Raw genomic sequence first — 21,018 nt, 5'->3', positions numbered from 1 at the left:
GACGTAGATTTGTAAAACAGGCTTTGCTCCAACTTAAATGTGTTCTTACACTTTCAACCAGAAAAAGTGGCGATTGGGCTGGCTTTTAAAATTTGCAATCAGTGTAAGCGACATAATTTCAATTTTGAAACTTCAAAGGCAAAAATTACGACTTTTTATTTTTTGACAAACGTCACTTCCGACTAAATGGCGCGCTTGATTGGCTCAGAAGCATTTTTGCCGGTCTACGACTTTCCCTTAATACGGTCCAGTACGCGCAAATTAACGATTAAATGAAAACAAATTTCGTAAAGCAAACAGCCAAAAGCAAAAGGAAAAAGAAAATGAAACAGAAACCATATTCAAATTTGAGTCAAAGGACAAGCACTCGCAAAGTGAGTTTTATTATGCACACGACACAATTTCAAACGATTTATTTTGTATTGACGAAAACTATAGAAGTGAAAGCCAACCGTACAAAACATCGAGGACAAGAAGGAAAGAAAGCTTTGTTTCAGATTAAATAATGCCATGTAATACACGTTTTATTAACCTCATTTTCTCGTTCTTTACTGAGAAATATCGGGCCTCTTTTTTTTTTACAAACTTCGCCCTACGGGCTCGGTCATTGACACTTCAATCGCTGAATGTTAACATTAATGAGTGTGTCGAAGATATTAAACTTGATATCGAAATTCTCCAAAGCCGAGTCGATGCACTTCAAACCTTGGAAAATACCCAATCCTTTCCCCCGAAGCAAAGGTTCAAATTTTCATAGACGACATAAGAGCATTGCAAACAGAATTGCAAGTACAAGAGGATAAAAATATCAAACTTGAGTTGGAAATTAAAGAGCTTAGAACGGATGTATTAATGTTAAAAAAGAGATTTGAAAACAAAAAGACTGACCGTGCTATTGAAACTAGAAACAATAGACATCAACTTAAATCTTGTAATAATTTTGTTCCATCATAATCGCTTAACTCTCTTGATGATCAACTAGAAATATATCGTGCCAAACACAAAAGTAATTACACGAAGGAAAAAAACTGTCCGGTTACCCCACAAAATTATGCTACAATTAATAACAAACAGAATTTCAACGACATGTTCTCTATGCAAATGACTAAATGTCGTGAAAAACAACGTGTTAAGTATTCTGCAAATCATGCTAGAATGGAACAACACCAGATAAACAACTCTGTTGCTACTATCCATCTATAACAGAAGTCATCAAACCCTCATGATCTCCTTTCTGATCAAGAACAAAATTTAACATCATTTACAGCAATTAACACCGAGCAACTGCCGAGTCCTACTACTGTTTTCCAAAACTCAAAGCAAAACAACTCAAAGGATGGTAAATATCCAGTCAAATTCAACGCCATTAAATGTCCACCATCTCAAACATCTTTTGAACGAGCAAAGAAAAATAATTTTTGTCACAAGAGTACTCCTTTTCAGTATTACCATCTGCCCCGATCACATTTAAATCACAAAGATCTTTGCAAACAAGCTCTTTTAAAGTACAATTATCAGACATCTTGCAAAAGGGAAACAAAGCAAAAGAATGATTAACATACCTACACTTTGTTCATCAAACATTAAATACAAAATAACCACTTTTGAACTCAGGAGCGTAGCCAGCCCGCAAGTTTGGTCGTGCTATGTAAATTTTTCTGTGTTCACTCACTGTAAAAACAATAGATTTCTAAAGAAATGAATAATGATAATGGTCTTAAATTTACATAGCACGACTAAATCAGCGGGCTGGCTACGCCAATGATTAAACTACATGTAACTACATTTATTGCTCTCAACATAGGACTAATTTCAAAGCTAAACTGAAAAGGAAAATAGATCATATACATCACAACTTAATGGCATCAGATTATACAACCAATGATAACATCTTCTCAATTAACGTACGTATAACCCAGAGAAAACCAATCAAACATATTAAAACATATAATGGACACAATATGAACTATGGAAAATTCAACTGTATAGAAATCAAAACTAATAGTAATGATCCAGTCAAAACCTTTCTTCCAACAATCATGCTCACAAATGCATGTCACATAACTAATAAAATTGATGAACTAAATGGAGTCGTCATGTATAATAGTTCTGAAGTTGTACTGATTACGGAATCCTGGCTTTCTCCAAATATACCAGACACAGCAATATCTATTAATGATGAATACAAAATATTTCGCAAAGACAGACCCACCCTTGGCGGAGGAGTTCTTACTTATGTACATCAAAAAATACCTGTTAGTCATAAGTTATTTGATAAAAACAATGATAAAGAGGTGCTATGGCTACTACTTAAACTAACAAGAACACCTCGCCCATTTAGTGCAATTATTATTGTCATTGTTTATTATCCACCTGGCAATGTGCCGAAAAAGAGCATGATATGTTTAAATATCTCATCAAAAATTTAGATCACTTACTATGTGAACGTCCATCCTCTGCAATTATAGTTGCTAGAGACTTCAATAAATTAAACTTGACTAGTCTATGTAATTGTTTCAATTTAAAAAAATCTATCCTATACCCAACCAGAGGAAAAAGGTTTTGGATCAAGTCTCGACAAACATGCGAGATATGCACAAACCAACACAGGATCTACCGCCATTGGGACGTTCTGATCACCAATGCCTTCTATTGGGGCCAAAACAGAAAGGAATATCACCAGCAATTCCCAGAAGGGTAAGACTCTTAACACCTGAAAATCTAAATGTCTTATGAAGAAAACTTATTCTTGAAGATTGGTCTGAGGTCTTAAATGTAGAAGATGTAGATGAAAAACTAAACGCCTTTACCTCAACGATGCGTAGCGTTATGGATGAAACTATTCCTGAAAAATCAGTACGGATGCATGCTTCAGATAAACCTTGGATGACAAGCTTTATAAAATCAAAGATCAAATCCAGAAAACGAGCTTTCTCTTGTAATAATTAAGCATGTTATTGAAAACTATGTACTGATGTCTCAAAACGTATAAACAACACCAAAATTTCATATTACAGACAAAAAGCAAAAGACACTCGTACGACTAACACAAAAAAATGGTATGAATAAATCTTCTATATTTTGGGAATTAACAACTGGAGTAATGTAAAAAGAAAGGTCTATTATAAAAATGTACTGGAACTAGCTGAAAAATTACAAAAAGTCTTTACAAAACCTTGGAAAAACCAATCACCCAACTACGAAATTGAAGATACTTGATCAACCAAACGCTGAAGGATATCAAACCTTCTTTACCATCTATTGGACAGGTGAAGAGCTGTCTACAACACCTAAATCCTAGAAAAGCAACAGGAGATGACAAAATTCCGACATGGATACTTAAACGCTTTTGCAAAGATCTTGCACCAGTCGTACACAATATACTAGCTACAAGTATAAAACAATGCAAGTACCCCAACCAATATGAATATGTACTAATAACTCTAGTTGCTAAAGTGAATATCCCAAGCAATGCTGAAAATGACTTCACACCTATATCTGTCCTTCCTCAAATGGCTAAAGTTATAGACAAACTTCAACTCCAATTGAATAAATCAGATTTTAAACTAAAGAATAACCAAGATGCCTTTACTCGTGGCCGATCTACTGTATCTTCTTTAATATCTAAAATATTATCTATGACAAAAAATTGGTATAATGCAACAGATAATTCTCAACTAGGAAGAAAGGGAGTCCACGTATTATTTATAGATTTTCGAAAGGCATTTAACATGGTGAATCACAACATATTACAACAAAAATTAGCAACTATGGAAATTAATAAATCTTTCTGGCAATGGATTCGAAGATTTTTGACAGGAAGAACGTAACAAGTCAACCTTCAAGGAGCCATGGAATCCATCCAACCTTGCCGCTTGGGCGTGCCACAAAGCGCTGTTATATCAACAGTGCCTTTTAATGTCCATATAAATGATTTAGAGGACAATATTCCTAAAGAAATAGATGCTAATACATGTAAATACGCGGATAATTGCACTCAAGACCATATTGTTGAAAGAGGTGAATGCAGTCCATGCAAAAAGTAATCGACGAATTACGGAAATGGGCTGATAATAACAGAATGGCTCTGAACCCGAAAAAAACAAAGGATATGTGGATATGCTTTACGGACTCAATACAAGAACCACCCCCCATATTTATTAGTGACAAGAAATAAGAAAGAGTTAATAGTTTCAAACTTCTCGGCGTAACATGTCAAAATGATCTTAAATGGAATGAACATGTACACCAAATTACATGCAAGGCAAATAAAAGACCATCTTCGACTTTGTAGGAAGTCTCAATTACCTTCAGATGTTGGATTATTAACATATACATCAAAAATAAGACCAGTATTTGAGTATACATCGGCTGTCTGGGCAGGACTCTCACATTTTTTCCGCAAGAAATTGAACGTGCGTAAACAAGAAGTCTAAGAATTTTACACCTAGATAAAAACTACTTGCCATCTTTAAAAAGCAGGCATGAACTAGCAACTACCCAAGAGATCAAAGGGATTATAGTAGAACCTGATCATCCATGCAAATTTTTTACCCAGGAGTCCTTTGAGAGAACTCGAGAGCGGATCAGGGAATCATCGGATCGATGCTCGAGAGTTCCCACAAACGTCTCGCAGGTTTGCAAATAAGCCAGTGCAAACTGGAAAATATCTTTTATTTTTTGTAAAATAATAATAGTCAGTACAAAAAAGATAAATGAAAAACAAACGTTTTAATTTTCAATATAACATGTAGTAATAATTGATTTGCAAAGTCTCTTTGATTGAGCTCTAATCGGTTCACACAGACTAATGCAAACTAAGCTTTAGATCAACTAACGCATGCGTTTTATTGTAGTTATGTTATAAATTGCCTTATTTGCCCTAGCTGTTTGATGCTATTTTGTACAATTCTATGGACATTCATGTTGTCATATTAGCCCTATTTCATGATGCTTTCTGTTTTTTGTATGTAATCATCAATTAAATATTGGAGTAGTCATGGTTATTGGTGATCAACTGATAATTCGGGAGATACTAATAAAGCCTTGCTATAGTAAGATATGATTTTTATGAGCTCAAAAATTCTCGTCTTACTTTAATAATGGCAACTAAAGCTGTTACTTTTGGTTATAGCACAGCCGACCGTGTATGTGAAGTATCTTCATCTGTTGTGTTATCAAATTTTGTATATCACTTAAGAAGATGAGTAATTGCATCATAAAAAACCCACTTTGTCGTGCTCGTATTGTCCTATTATCATATTTAAAGCAATTTTTGCGAGGCAATTTTTGCGAAACAACTTTCTATTCTCTCTGTGTTCAAGTAATCAAGAGAAATTATTTATTTTACTCTATTTTACTTTCAAACAAATAACATCTGTTGAAAAGCTGGTGTTTCAGCTTTTATGGGGTTAATAAAAATCATCACTTACTGACCTACGTAAATTTGTCGTCTATACTTTTAAGTAAAAGTTCATGAAATGTTCACAAAATTCTTTCTGTTCACAAAAATTCAAAATGAAAATCAAAAGTTCATAAATCCATGAACTTTGTTCACAATCTGGCAACACTGCTAATGGTCTTTGTTCTCGCGAAGCATCTACTTTGCACATCTGGTCGACACGCCAGCCCGATTTCTGGACGTTGCTCAGTTAGCCCGTAACTGCCTGTGTATATTCTATTGACAAAATGAGCAATGTGTGACGATCACAGTGTACGTGCTGACACTATGTCAATATATTGATCAACTCATATGTCATACCGACCCTTACGCACTTAGTGCGCAATCATGGCATAGAGAACTTCTAAAGAAATTTCGCGAATTTCCTATTCAAACCTGTCAAGATTTGCAATGAAAATTTTTATCTGTCTCCTTTCAATTCTCTTTCTCACCGCTGCTAATGCAAACCTCATCAAGACAAAGAATTCGACGAGTTGTGACCGACTCTGTGTGTGTCAAGATTTCAAATTAGATTGCTCAAGTCAGAACTTGACAACTGTGCCTAACGACCTTCCTAGCACTGCCAAAATCATGTAAGTAATTTTCTCAATCCTTTAACTATCAAAGATTGTCTTTCTAATAATCTTTGATATTTTGCATTCCCTCGAGTGGGATAACATAAACAGTGCTCTTCACTCAATAGCACGAGTAATGTATATTGCCCTTAAATCATTAGCTTCTTATGTTTCTTGTATTGTTCACAGCGGTATCAAAGGTTTCTGTTGAAACTAATGTTATGATGTGTGGTTGAAATCTTGTCTTTCATTTAATTTTGGTCTTTTTTCTTACTTCCCTTTCTATTATTTCTCTTATTATATGTTCGCTCGTATATTGCTGTCAAGCGTTCGTTATTCATTATCATTTTAATTAGTGTCAGTGTACTTAAGCCTTTTCATCGAGCTCTTTGCTTAAGCCGCAAAAAAATGCGCACTGGCAAATTAATGTATAACATAAACAGTAAAGGAATCGGCGAAGAAGCTCATATATGATGATGAAGTATCGGTAAAACTTAAGCGGGTGATGGAACTAAGTACGTAACATGTGCGAATTACTTTGAAGCATGAAATTTAGTCAAGCATGATCCAAATACTTCATAACTGCCGAAGTGATCTTGAAATTCAGTTAAGATTTTGATCAGCTTTGGTGAAAATAAATTATAGTTGCTCAATATCTTGTGAACAAAATTGGCTGTATTGAATTTCTAAAGAATAAATTTAGCTTGTAATGTATTTCAAAATGTAAATATATTAAAAATTGAACCGCTGTATCTTGGTGTACCCTACCCTGGATTTGCCTCTAATTTTTAAAGTCTCTGATGTCGATAGTCAGGTGACTTGGTCATGTAGAAAAGATAGCAGTAATTTTTTAGTGTAGAAGGAATGCAATTTGGGCTTGTTCACATTAAGTAGTTTTTAAATGGCTAATTATAATTGCAATTAGGGGAACCTCAGTATGCATGAAGATTATTTGTTGTGAGATCGCATGAAATCTTTTATTTTATGTATGTAACATCTAAAATGGTATAGGTTTTATGAGAAACATACGTAGACAGTTCTTTGTTTTACCTTTGTTTTACCTTGCATTGAAATGACAAGGACCTTTTCTTGAAACAGTTTTTTAAGAAGCAAATACAAACATGTAGTTTCGTAAAATGCTTGCATTGCGGAATTAGCTTGTGGAAGAAATGCCGTGTTATCAAACATGAATAATGAATAGTGAACAAATTGCAATTTTTTGGTATGTCAGATGGTATATTTTTGTTGCACCTATCCCAACGTGTAGTAGCCAAAAATAAAAATAAAAAATTGCAGAATTGTCTATTTCAGATTATTAAGTTTTACATGTTATGTTTTTTCAAGGTAAATTAGGCTTTGTATTAAAAGTACATTTGTTTATTGTGTCTATTTTTTGTTTTTTAGATTGCTCAATGATAATGAAATCCGTAGTTTGTCTGCTAACTTCTTCAGTAAATTTCCTAATCTCACACTGTTGTAAGTTGAATTCATTTTTGTGATTGTTGTAAAAATATGCAACCTGCTCAGAGAAATATCAGAAAAAGATATCAGACTTGGCATTTTACATTGTTTTTAGTTTCTATGTCTGATATTTCTTTGGACAGGCCAGAAATGAAAGTTTGAAAGATTGTAATGTATAAGATAAAACTATAACTAGCAAAATTTATAGTATGAAGAAAGTAATGTTTTACCACCTAGTTTGGATACAGTGGTATCTGTAAATTTTCTTTTTTTGGGGGGGAGGGGGGAAAAAACCTAGCTGTCTTTTGTATATTTTGCTTGCAATTGTTTAATTTCTACAAGTAAAATAAAGACTGTATTGTCTTTTAAATATCACTGGGGTGAGGAGGGTATGTGTGTTTAGGGGTGGTGGTGGTGGTGGATTATTGCTCTCCTTGCTTCCTTCCCTTTTGACAGTGCCAATGCAAACTTTCCCTGTGATGGTCATATGGTGCAACATTATTTTGCACACCTTAGCTCTTTGAGAGAACCAGCATTTCATCTTTTTAAATCATGTGCTGTTTAGTGACAAGCACTGAACTTTGCTCTCCCCACCCCTCCTCCTGCAAGAATATATCTTACAAACAAAACATACAAACTCATGCAAGTTACTTATCCACTATTTCTTTAAGTGTCCACAACCATTTGATGAATATGGTTTTAATGAAAAGGACTTTCTGATTACTTATCAAGAGACAAGAATTAACAAATAAATTATGCTCATTTTCCCATTTTTTTTCTGACATTATTTCATAGTGCGTCACGTAAGTGATGCTGGTTTTTAATATTCAACTTCTCCACCCTAAAACTCATTTTGTTAAATTTAGAGATCTATCTAACAATAAACTGAATTGCAATTGTTCTTTGAACTGGACGAAAGACGTAAACTCAAAAATACGACTTTCAGCAAGATGTGAAACTCCGTCATGGTTGAAGGGTCGATCTTTAAGCAACATATCATCGTCAGATTTATGTGGTTAGTTATAATGAAATTTTTATGATCAAAATTAATTTTAGCATCTTATGTACTTAACCTTCTCAGTTATACGTTGTGAACACCTATGACGTCATAAGCATACGTCACACTTTGTTTTACGATTTCACGGTTTCATCCTTGTAAAATGAGCCCTCTCTAGTTTTTAAAAGGACCCCCCTCTAAAATTTATTTTTCAGCACTGCTTGCTGCTCTTCTTACCTCTTGCTGTTTACCGCTTACGTTTTCTTGAAAAAATATGTGCTGTGACACATGCGCAGTTCTCTACCTAGCGCTTCTTGATTTTCCATTTGCACTGTCCGTGTGTCATGACTAAGGTGGTTGACATAAAAATTATTTTGCATATGTCTGTCTGCTTTTAAACGAAACCGAAAAAAATACTTGCTTTCCGTTTATTAGAAAGAAGCTAAAATTAATGGCATTTGAAAAAATAGGTACGATGCGTACATGTGTGTACGTAGCCTATGCTTTACGCAGCTTAGATGCTTTATATTTCATCTGAATGAAAAAAAAACGTATACGAGACGTTTACAAAAACTCTATGAAAAAGTTTTCAGTATGAAAAATATCTAAGTAAAACTAAAAGGTTGTTTCAGTTCGTAATACAGCATTTGAATGTCATTTAAAGTAGATACTTGCAAAATCAGGTTTTAAGACCTTGATGCTTAACACCACATTACTTCAATCATATTGCTAGTAAAAGAATTACGCCAGTAAAAATTTGAAGACACTGTCTTAAGCTATAAGTATCCAGCAAAAAATTTTGTCAGCAACTCATAACTTAACAGGGTGGAGCGAGAAATGGAAACTTGTTTGTTTGTGAACATAGTACATTTTGGGCTGGTCGATCTCAAGAACCAAACGTCACCTTAACATCATTTTTTGACTGAATGTGCAGGAAAAGGTGGAGAATGCAATGATATACTTTTTGATCAACCATCAGGATTCATTAGTTCTCAATCTTTACTTTATTCTAGTCTAGTACTATCTCTTTTTTAAGTATTTCCTTGCATTCTACGCCTCAAAATACATGTATGCCAATTTTTGTGGATATTGAACTGCTGGTTCTTCGAAATGACCTGCCCCAAATCGTGTAAATCAAATTTCAAAAGCATTTAGTGAACATTGAAAGTACAAAATCATGATAACAAATGACATTAAAACTCTTGTGTCTTAATGTCTTTTCGATTAAGCATTACAAATGAAATAAAATGTGAATGTGGTTAAAAACGGCAGTTATGTCCATTGTGTACGTGATCAAACTGTGTTCATTTGCTTTGTCCTCACTTTTTTAATCAAAAGGCTCGATGAGTAATTGTCTAAACTTTTCTATGCCCTGCGCGTCTCGACTTCATCTCAAGAAACATAAGACTCTTGGAAAACAAAACTCATTCCTCTCCTTAATATATAAAGTGTATATTGTATTTATGACATGTTTATTGCACGAAATGATTGATCTCAATATTAGTCACGTTGGAGTGAGCGCTTCTAGACCATGCTAGATCGACACAGAAAAACACAATGATACACACTGCACGGTTTTAACATATTGGCTAGCGTGCATGCGCAGTGGCTCCCCACAAAAACTGAGTAGTAAATATGGCAATAGCAATGATGTCAAAACAAACTTCAAATTATTTAGTATTGACGTATTTAGACATGATTGCTCAAAGTTTTAGCTAGAACTCTGGTCTTTCATACTTTTATCTCTTAAGAACTGGTATTGATTTCCTTACTTATGAATACCGTTTGTTGGTTTTGACTGATTGATTGTTTCCTAGTCAATAAGTATTGTCTCCGCTCTATATTTACGAATCTGAATTAAGTATTAAAGGTAATGACAAATCGGATTTCGTCATTTTTCACAAGTACCTGAAGAAGCGCATGGCAGCTACGGTCAACAAATTGAACCATATGACTTTATTCAACCTTATGGCTTTATGCAATATAAAATAATATCTGTTATTGGTAATAAATTAGAAAACTGCTGGTTGTTTTGATCGTACAGTTCATGTGAGAACCACATTAGTGTTTGTAAATATTTGCCCGGACAAGAACACACGTGATATTTTGGATTGCACAATAACATTAATAGAATATTCCATTGTATTTGACCACCAAGTGGCGGCCGTGATGTAACGTTCTAGCCATCATATAAAGAAAGTGGTGTATTTAAAAACTTTGATGGCAGATATTCAGATCGCATGTATTCTAATTGAAACTATCTTAGATTTGTGGTAAACAGCAAAACAAAAATTGTTGGAAATGTTGTTTGAAATTGCAACAATAAAGCAATAATTTGATGTGTCTTGGTGTGAAATTATGGCTTTATTATCTGATTGGTTTTGTTGTTACAATCATGCTTATTTAACGACGTTCAAAGTACAACTGCAAGTGCCATCTACATATCGTCATCTGCTCTTGGTTTTTGTGATGCTGTAATGCAACTTCGACATTTGTGGAAATATCGTCATGGAAAGCGACAAAGTATCATCTCACGCAATTAGCTATTCACCTAAACATCCCAAAAGGTCAGACTTTATTTGACTTAATAGGGTGTTTAAGTGAGTTGCTAATTACCACACATTTACTTCAATACCGTACAAAGATTTCAAAATTGCTTTTGGTTTCATTGTTGAGATGATGTTAATATATGATCACGAGGATCATTTCATATGACAAACATCACCTACACCCATCAACTTTAGCTGACTACAATAGAAACAACTGGAAGTTTGTAGATAAGGAGATCGATGGATGATTCATACGATGTATGATTATGACCATATATACTGAATTGAGTAAATATTTACGTAATAAAAAGTAAGCATAGTTAAAATTGCACAAAAAACAGGAATAATAAGCCCTTATTAACCCGACGCAAGATCTTTACAGAGAAATATCGGACTGAAATGTTTTTGTACTGACCGAGCCCGTTTGGATAGAGAAATATTGAAGTTTGCAGAAATAATGGAGAGGCACAACTGAAAGAACTGTGAATTTTGTGACATCAACATGAAACTTGCCACAGTGCCATGACCCAAAGTTCACAAATGCGATAAGACCCAACAGAAAGATTGGCCCAGTTCTCCTAAAATTAATGACGTCATCAAATATTTTTTAGAAAACATGGATTGTCGACATTGTTTTTCATAGTTTCTACCGTTGATATTTTCCTTTTCAAAGTACGTATTCAATAGGAAGCTTCATAATTGACTGAGTAAAGATCAAGCTCCATCACGTTTAATTCCACAATAATTTTTTGCGATTATTCTTTCTTTACTTTTTTACTTTTGTTTCAATACTTTTTTACCATTATTCTTTCATAATTTTCGGTACAAACATGTTTTATTATCAAGTCTTGCGTAACTTGTAACTTTGCGCGTGTAATACTCGTAATTTGACGTCCAGACACGTGTGTATTTTTTGATAATATTTTTCTTGGAGCTGATTTCCATGGAGCTGCATATCACGCATAGAGGAAAATGCTCCGGCGCCTGTTGCTCTCAATTGTGAAGGCTTTTCCACAGAGCGTAAATTGCTCGGGTACGCTGTTGTCTGAGAAAAAAACGTGGTTGCTGCCGAGATTTTGGAGAAAGCTCTTTCGCGAAAGGCCTATGAAATGTTTTGAGCTTGCAGCAAATCAACGCACTCAAAAGTAGAATGAATTAAACTCTGTCGCGTTGCTCTTGAGCTATTTGCTCGCACAGGAGTGCCATTGACCTTTTGAACTTGACAAATTTGCGCATGCGTAATGTAGTGAACGTGCGAGTATTTTGCGGTACTGCTTAAAATGCAGCTCCATGTAAATTAGCCTTTATTGAGGTGGCCATTAGAATTACGAATAGTGGAAATTTGCCTAACAAGAAAACCACGCACTCACAGTACTACTTTGAAAATGCAAAAATATTAGTGTATGAATGTGTATGGCCAAAACCAGACCCTCTGCGGGTCTCTCCTGTTTCTTCTGGCAAATAGCTATAGCGAACGCGCGTGTGAAAAATTTATTTTTGTACAAAATTCCCTGTTTAACAATCTGGAAAATGAACAATAAAACAGTGTAGCGTTGTATGAAATTTATTTTTTATGAATTTAATTTGTATGAAGTTTTATTTAAAAAACTTAGGTAGAACTTTTTCATTTTAGGAGTTGATCGTAACATTCGTGAAACAACAGCTCGCGCCAATGTAAGTATTTCTGTGTTAAACTGCTATTATGTTTGCAATAAATGCTGTATTTATTTCAAAATAACATTCCCTATACCTAACGAGGTGGAATGCATGCCATTAGATTTTTTTTGTTCTGTGACGTTCTGAGTTGCTACGTACTTCTTTATTTTGTCGTGCGTGGACAACATGAAATTTAATTTACTTCACATTACCTGGAATGATCAAAGCGTTTCTGGCTTACTTGATAATTAAGTTTGTTTTTTGTTTTACTTAAGTGCTTAGTAATGCAGAGTGACCTTTTGACAGACAGTTTTGCGATGATGCTGTATTTGTGTACAGGTGTATTTTGTAGTTTTATCAAATTTTTCTTGATCGAGCAATTAAATTGGAAAAAAAAGTCGCTAGATTTTTATCTCATTTCATGAAACTTTTTGTATCAAGTATTCTTTCTTTGTCGACAGGTTGTCGTTAGTTTGACTTCACATTCAGTAGGATCATCGTTGATGACTTCTCATGAATTTCGCTTTTCCTCTGTAAAAACTCAAGCAACATCGTTACTTTATCAAACGTCCGACGTGATTGTGGATAGAACAGTATTCAAATCTTTGTCTCCTTCAGCTATTGGTGTAGCACCCAGCAAATCATTGGTATCGGATCAAATACCGAACAACTTTCTTAGTAAGCTTGAAATTGTCATCACCTCGAAAACAGTGTCTCCCTCATCGTCAACAATAAAGCCAAACATTAAAGATGAAATGAACAGGAATCTTGAAAAAGCAGTTGAAACATCAAGTGGTCTTTCCATCGACTCAAAATTGCTGATGGACCTGGTTGAACAACTGGAAAGACATGTTGACGAGAAAAACGAAAGCGATGATATGACTACTAAGGTATTTCAGAATTTATCGATATTTTATTTTATCAATGTGCTATTCCTACGAGTAATTAATCACTTAAATATTACGTACCTGGATGTTGAAATGTCATGCTGTCAACACTAACACCAATCAAGACTGCGCGAACCTTGAGAATTGAAATCTGCAAACATAAGCTTTAAAGTTTAAAGTGAAAATCGTGAAACTATGCCAATTATTGCTTTTTCTATCAACGTGTAAATAATCCTGGATTCCTTGTCGTGTCGGTTCTTTCAAGCAACTGTAATTTTAGAAAACTTAGTATGTTAATGATTTTGTAGTTATGCTGATTAGATTGCGTTCGGTATTTTTACTTATAAAATTTTCCCATATTTTTAGCAAGTCCTTCGGGTTGCAAGTAACATTATGAAAGATGAAAACCTAGAAACATGGAATGAATTAAATAAGGTTTTGAACCTAACTTTTAAATCCCTTTTTAAATTAATATTTTTATGGCAAATTATTAATTGTGAGCGTCGATATGATATTCATAATGACATTGTAGAACTTCAGTGCTGGCGAAAGGATATTGAAAGTTATCAACAAAGCAATGAAACTTCAGGCATTTAAAATGCTCCAATCTATTGCAAATGGTCTGCAATCTTTTATTTTTAACGAAAGTAATATTTGTAAGTATGTTAATTGTTTCATTTAGCCACATAATTACAATCAACAATACGTTGCGAAGGTGGGTAATGTGTGGGGCGTGGGATCTACTGCACATCTTCTAGTTTACTTTACAATGCGTGGCGAAGGTGGGGAATGTGTGGGGCATGGGATCTACAGCACATCTTCTAGTTTACTTTACAATGCGTGGCGAAGGTGGGGAATGTGTAGGGCATGGGATCTACAGCACATCTTCTAGTTTACTTTACAATGCGTGGCGAAGGTGGGGAATGTGTGGGGCATGGGATCTACAGCACATCTTCTAGTTTACTTTACAATGCGTGGCGAAGGTGGGGAATGTGGGGCATGGGATCTACTGCACATCTTCTAGTTTACTTTACAATGCGTGGGGAATGTGTGGGGCATGGGATCTACAGCACATCTTCTAGTTTACTAGTTTACTAATTTTATACACGAATTTTCATTTTTCTACAGATGCTGAAATACAGGTCTTCAAAGCTTCAAAAGTTTCTAGCAAAGATTTTAATTTTTTGTCGACATTGTCACTTGGTGATGGTTACTTCGAATTGCCAAAGTCAGAATTAGCAAATCTTGGTACGTGTGTATATGTATCTTTAGCTACACCGAAATATTCAGGTGTACCATTGTACTGATTGCTATCAGTATATTTTTGTTTAAGCCACGTGAATTTTTTAATTATGTTTTTACCAGAATTTTGAATTCTTCTTCACCATATCATTTTACTAAATTTTAAGTCAACGTTATCTCCATACATAACACTTGTGAATGATATGTAATATATTTTGGAAATAGGAGAAGATAGCATTGCAATCGTTGGGATAAGATCGTCTGTTGTTGGTGAACTGTTGCCTCGGCGTTCATCAATTGCTGATTTCAGCAGGTATTTTAAACCATTACAGTTAATTTCATTGTTCAAATTCATTCGAAAGGAGTTTGTTAATGCTGTAGTATCTTTGATATATGTTATAATTTTTCCTGCAAGGAACGAGTTTTTATTAAAAAAAGGCTAAGATATTTGCATGTTCAGAGTAGTGGTTATTGGTTACATTCAAACGAAGCTCTTTCTATGTGTAAACAAGCGTTTTTGAAGATAAAATTTACGTTCTACTTACTACCAAGCAGGAAAACTTACATGTGTTTGCTATGTTCTGGCCCCGTCCACACGTATACGGATATTTTCGTATCCGCAACACTTTTGTTGCGGATCAGGTTGCGTATAAAAATGTTTTTGCGTCCACACGTAGCTCGATATTATTCGGATTTATTATAGTTCCCAAGGCTTCGCGCTGTCCGTTTCCTTCGCGTATTTTGAAATTGTTGCAAATTGGCGGTAAATTGGTTAGCAATTTTGAATTCCGTCTGTGTGTGCAAACGTTGTTCGGTTTTGTTTGAATATATATGTCATAATTGGGACAGAAATCGAAAATAATTTAGAAGAGCAAAGACGGTCTCCTTCATTTGGAGTGATGATGAGGTTGAACTCTTACTGAAAGTCATACTAGAATTCAAAACATCCAACGCTATGTAGAAAGTCGATTGGAATTGATCCGAAGCAAATTCGACGACTTTTTAAACGCGCTATAATAGTTGCCAGGCAATTTTGGTCAAAAGTATCCGAATTTACAGTTCACACGCATCCAAATTGTTTCCGGATACGGAAATTTTCACTCTAGAGAGCGGATTCAAAAGTTTCGCTCAAATATTCGGATGCATGTGGACGAAGGCTTATCCGCAACTTTTTTGTTGCGGATACGTGAATATCCGTATATGTGTGGATGGGGCCTTAGTTACATCATGAGGAAAAAACAAACTATAATTTAAAAACAAATAATGAAATAAACGATGATAAATCTTTGAAAAGCTTATTTCAAACAGGCATTAGTTTATTGACCTAAGGATTTGTCAAAAATTGTAAGCTCGTGAAGAAAGAACGACACCCTAAATATTTTGTCTATATAGTCGGTGTTTTATTTTCTAGTTTTGAAGTGGATTCAGATCTTATTTCAGCAAGCATTCTCAATTCAAATATAGAAGAAGTTCAAACTCCTTTAAAACTAATATTTCGTCGTAAGGTAATTCACTTAACATGCCAGTTCTCGAGTGTTTTTGCCAAATGTTTCGTTCCTAGTTGATGTTATATAGTGTGAATAAGAAAAAGGAGAATTCAACCTATTGTTATAATTTTGCTAAGCATATGCCCGAATAAAATATTGTCAGTTACGTACATATATTAGACATATTTGTAACAAGCACACCAGCTTTTTTGCTTCTGGCATTTTAACACGAATTTTTACATGAAAATCTGTACATTAATGCACCCGTGCTGCTCAATGATCAGGCATTGAAATTTTAGCAATTGGCCAATATCTTAACGTCTCCTTATTTGGTATCCCATATGGAAATAAATATTGAACAAAATTATGAACTTTTACTACTAGGGATTTTTTGTCTACATTTTCTAAGTTTAATATTTTGTCGACCACTGCCACTTGGTCAATATTTTATCAACACGTGAAAATCATGGTCAAAATTTTTGCTCATACATGTTTTTTAAATTTTGCTCTTGTTTGTCTACTATTTCACTGAACACTCACTCTTTGTTTAATGTTAATTTTCATTTCATCGGATATGACTGTGTGCTTTGCTTTCCACTGATGCTGTAAGCATTATGGAAAGTAAAAAAAGTAGCATTTCCATTTGCTAATTAAAGCAAAGCAAACTTAAAATTGTGCTGAGCAATTATTAAGGTACATGTTTGTCATTTTATTTTTAGAAATTTCTTGGTAAAGCGAAAGAGCTTGCAAAATGTGTGTTTTGGAAGAGCAAAAGGTATGTAGATTTCTGCACAGTTAGTGCAGGGCTCAAAATCACAGCCAAAATGTTTCCGGTCAAGATGACTGTTCGACTTCATTATAGCTCAGTCAAAGTCGGTTTTTGACCGTCACTAATACACATAAAACGATGTTTGTAGATGTAGACCGTCCTGGTTAGTGAAGTCCTAAGAAGGACCGTTAGTGTTAGTGTTGACTGACGTTTCGACAACCTGACGGTAGTTATCCTCACAGTAAAGCGAGTGAAGTAACTTACTCTTGTAGTCCTCATTTGACCAGGACGATGACTTCCGCTAAAGTTTTTAAAACGTCAGACGACATCAACAGCAATAATCCTTTTCAGGACCCCACAACTCTGGGCAATCTACATCTACCAAAAAGATGCATGTAACGATAGTCCCGGGCTCAAACAATTCAATTCATGCGTTCAATTCAAACAATTGCCCCTCAAAAATGCGAAAAGACAATTTTTAGACAACAAATTGTAGTGATTAACGTTTTAAGCTCTCAAGATGTTACCAGTTACCTGTTTTACTTTTGGCAAAGACGTAAAAATATATAGTCGATCAAAATGACCGGAAATGTAAAAAATTTGCCGGTCAACAAGCTTTTTTGGCCGATCATTGTCCGTTGACCATGAAACCGCTATTTTGAGCGCTGTAGTGAGATGTAAAAACATTAAATTTCCTTATTGGGCACATATATTTCATCGAGATTATTATAACTAACCTCAATTAAAAAAAAAAGCAGAAACATATGTATCTCCAAAAAGAGAAAACATATTATTGTCTTGTAGTAGACTCTATTTTCTTGTCTTGTTGGAGACTATTTACATCCTCTTGTGCTGTTATGGACGGCAAGTTATCGTATTGTTGTAGACTGTATCCTGTTGTCTTGTAGGAGGTGAAATTCTTTTGTCTTTTAGCGGGCTTCAGCAGCCTCTTGTCTTATAGAAGAGTGCATTGTGTTGTCTTGTCCTGTTGTCGTGTAGGAAATTACATCCAATAGTGTTGAAGGAGACATTATCCTGTGTTGTCTTCTAGTAGACTAAATCCTATCGTGTTGTAGCGGATGTTATCCGATTTATATGAAACTAAATCTTTTTGTCTTTTAGTGGTGGGAATGGTTGGTCTGATGATGGTTGCACAGTTGTATCACGAAACAAAAGCATGACATTGTGTCATTGCAATCACATGACGGATTTTGCTGTACTTACACAAAGTATAGCGGTATGTGTTTCACTATATATCAAAAAAGTTCTAACCTCTTTAATGTACGTAGTTTGTCTCATCACTAGCAAGGTCAAGTTAATACCAGTTTCACCTTCACACAATATTTTCTCCAAATAGCGTAATAGAAACATTGCAAGACTAACAAACATACAAAGGTTAAAATGACATTGCCTGTAAAAACTAAAACATTTCATTTACGGATACAGTGGCTATCTCCGTCATTTCTTATAGCTTATAGGATTTACAAATGTCGCTACCCCAATAATTTTTGTTTTTTTGATAAATGATAACGTTATTTTACGTTGGAAATTATGATGCTTATACCGATTCTATTTTCTTCTTAGGTCGTACCCGAGCCGAGTATTGTTATGTACATAGCTGTTATATGTCTTTTAGTTGGGGTGACTTTGGCATTTATTCGTAACGTGTTTTATTGGCAGTAAGTTTATTTACATCATTTCGTGTATATTTGACAAAAAGACCCACGACTTTGATGATCACTACAGTGATGTAGCAAACACGGCGTTCTGTCTAAGATGTCGTGAGAATGGCGTGGCATGCGCCTTTTACTTCCTGTTCACTCTTCGACGGCATTTGTGTCACCCGACGACGCGAAAACATACATTTTGACGTCTTATTTACGGCGGTTGAAAAAAACTCAATTTTTGGAGAGAAATAAGGATATATCTATGATATTTGCATCTTAAAAGATTATATAGGCCTACTTATATTTATTTAAGAGAAAACTGCTAATGTTTTGTTCCCTAAAGCCTGAAAAAAAGACAAATAAACCACGCGGGGTCTGCTCTAATTTCGGGGCTTTCCTCGGAGTCAAAACAATTTTAGTCACAAAGCCCTGTGTCGATGCTTTTGCTTTTATTTATATTCTTATTGAAATGAATATACTGCAGTATATTTTTGATATCAAAAAATTAGTTTAACTTGTTTCATGTTATTCTCTGACGAAGTCCTAAAAAGGATATGCTAAATTACAAATAATTTACGACGTGGTGGCGTCCTAGATCCAGATCCCTCGCGAAAATTTGACGACGTCTTAGACGAAACTTCGTATTTGCTAAATCACTCTGAAAGAAAACGAATTATATTTTCTTTCAAGTCCATTAGGTTACCAATATTTTGGTGTTGTTCAACATTCTGTTAAAAGAAAACTAATTTTAAAATAGATGAGTCGTGACGCATTGCGTACCCGTTTTTCATAACTGTCATTTATATTGAAGCTATGTAGACGAAGCTCATCTATTTATACAGGGTGTGTAATAAAACGGATCCCGCATCAATTATTTATTCACAACAGTTTAATGAACTCGACAGTTCTGCACTCATGGGATTTCATATAGGGTTTTGTAAACTATAGTTAACGCAAAACAATGTACTGCCATACACTGATTATCGTTTAAAATTTATAACTTAAGAGCTTTGTAAAATTAAAGCGACATTAACTGAGTCATAACAGCCATCAAAACGTAATCATATTTTCCATAAGTTGCAACAAACATTTACAAAGTATAGCGACAAACATTGACAAACTAAATTTACCAGGCTAAATAAACAGCTATTGCAGACAAGGATTATCTTATGCAGATTTCATTTTAAAGCATACTTCATTATTTGTGCGGGCTCCGTTTTTTTAGGCACCCTGTACATATACCAAAAATACATTAACAGAAATATGTTTGAAATGGTAATGAAAAACAAATCATCTAAGTTCAATTTAAGGTGGGGGCATATAGTTCATCAGTATTTACTCGGGCTGCCGAAGGTCTGCCCGAGTTTAAAATTCGGATTTTCTTCTACTCTCGCGAGATTACACTAGTCAAGCGTGACTGACACAAAGTCCTTGAACCAATGGGGAGTAGCGAGAGAAAAGTGTATGATTCAGTAAAAATTCTTGAAATTTATGCGTTTCAGTCAAACAAGACGAGAAAGATTAACTGTCTTAATACACGAGTGTGCCGCTATCATCCTAACTTCAGTGGTGTTTTTTCTCGGACTCTGTATCGACTATCATAAGGTATCTATGCATGTTTTTTTTAGTTAGAAATAGAAAACTTTGTTTACATACCTGTGTTTCTGTTGTGTTTGTTTGTTTGATTGTATACTTTATATAAGTTATACAGATATGCTACCGTTATTTGTAAGAAAGTCACCTAAAATCGATGAACAAAAAAGTAGCCAGTCAAATTTTTGTGATTGCTGTCATTAGAGATTTTTATATGTTTCCGCAGGTTACATGTACGATACTTGCGGCACTACTTCACTGGTTTGTCCTTGCTGTATTCTGTTGGATACTTGTCGAGTTTCTTCAACTTAATCTTTGTGTCCATTGTGGGTGGAATAGAAGACAATCCAGGCTCAAATATTTTGCCTTTCTTGGTTGGGGTACGTGTAACACACATGGAGAAGGTTGTACAAAGGTTGGGGTACGTGTAACACACCTGGGGGTTGTACAAAGGGGGTACGTATAACACAAATGGAGAAAATAGTACAAAGATCGGGGTACGTCTAACAGACCTAGGGGTTGTACAATAGTTGGGGTAAGTGTAACACACCTCTGGGGCTGTACAAAGGTTGGGGTACGTGTAACACACCTGGAGAAGGTTGTACAAAGTGTTGTACAAATATTAGAGTTCGTATAATCAACCTGAGGGTTGTGCAAGGTTTAGTGGTATGTGTAAGAACCCTCGAGGCTGTTCA

General features: G+C 34.8%; 1 protein-coding gene across 1 annotated transcript in view; it reads left to right on the top strand.

The window, feature by feature from the left end:
• Positions 1 to 5,725: 5,725 nt before the first annotated feature.
• Positions 5,726 to 21,018, top strand: part of LOC124439707 (adhesion G protein-coupled receptor L3-like) — a 22,080-nt gene continuing 6,787 nt past the window's right edge. Inside the window, exons 1-15 of the mRNA XM_046989987.1 lie at positions 5,726 to 6,033; positions 7,420 to 7,491; positions 8,343 to 8,491; positions 12,656 to 12,696; positions 13,140 to 13,568; positions 13,932 to 14,000; positions 14,098 to 14,221; positions 14,694 to 14,813; positions 15,033 to 15,120; positions 16,219 to 16,312; positions 17,014 to 17,069; positions 18,186 to 18,300; positions 18,648 to 18,742; positions 20,233 to 20,335; positions 20,550 to 20,703. Coding sequence (XP_046845943.1) covers positions 5,852 to 6,033; positions 7,420 to 7,491; positions 8,343 to 8,491; positions 12,656 to 12,696; positions 13,140 to 13,568; positions 13,932 to 14,000; positions 14,098 to 14,221; positions 14,694 to 14,813; positions 15,033 to 15,120; positions 16,219 to 16,312; positions 17,014 to 17,069; positions 18,186 to 18,300; positions 18,648 to 18,742; positions 20,233 to 20,335; positions 20,550 to 20,703 — 1,891 coding nt within the window. The 5' untranslated portion in view covers positions 5,726 to 5,851. The remainder of the gene's footprint in view (positions 6,034 to 7,419; positions 7,492 to 8,342; positions 8,492 to 12,655; positions 12,697 to 13,139; positions 13,569 to 13,931; positions 14,001 to 14,097; positions 14,222 to 14,693; positions 14,814 to 15,032; positions 15,121 to 16,218; positions 16,313 to 17,013; positions 17,070 to 18,185; positions 18,301 to 18,647; positions 18,743 to 20,232; positions 20,336 to 20,549; positions 20,704 to 21,018) is intronic.

Source organism: Xenia sp. Carnegie-2017, unplaced genomic scaffold (assembly GCF_021976095.1).
Source record: "Xenia sp. Carnegie-2017 unplaced genomic scaffold, XeniaSp_v1 HiC_scaffold_2, whole genome shotgun sequence".
Lineage (NCBI taxonomy): Eukaryota > Metazoa > Cnidaria > Anthozoa > Malacalcyonacea > Xeniidae > Xenia > Xenia sp. Carnegie-2017.
Note: the sequence above shows the minus strand (reverse complement) of the source record. Positions and strands in the feature narration are given on the sequence as shown.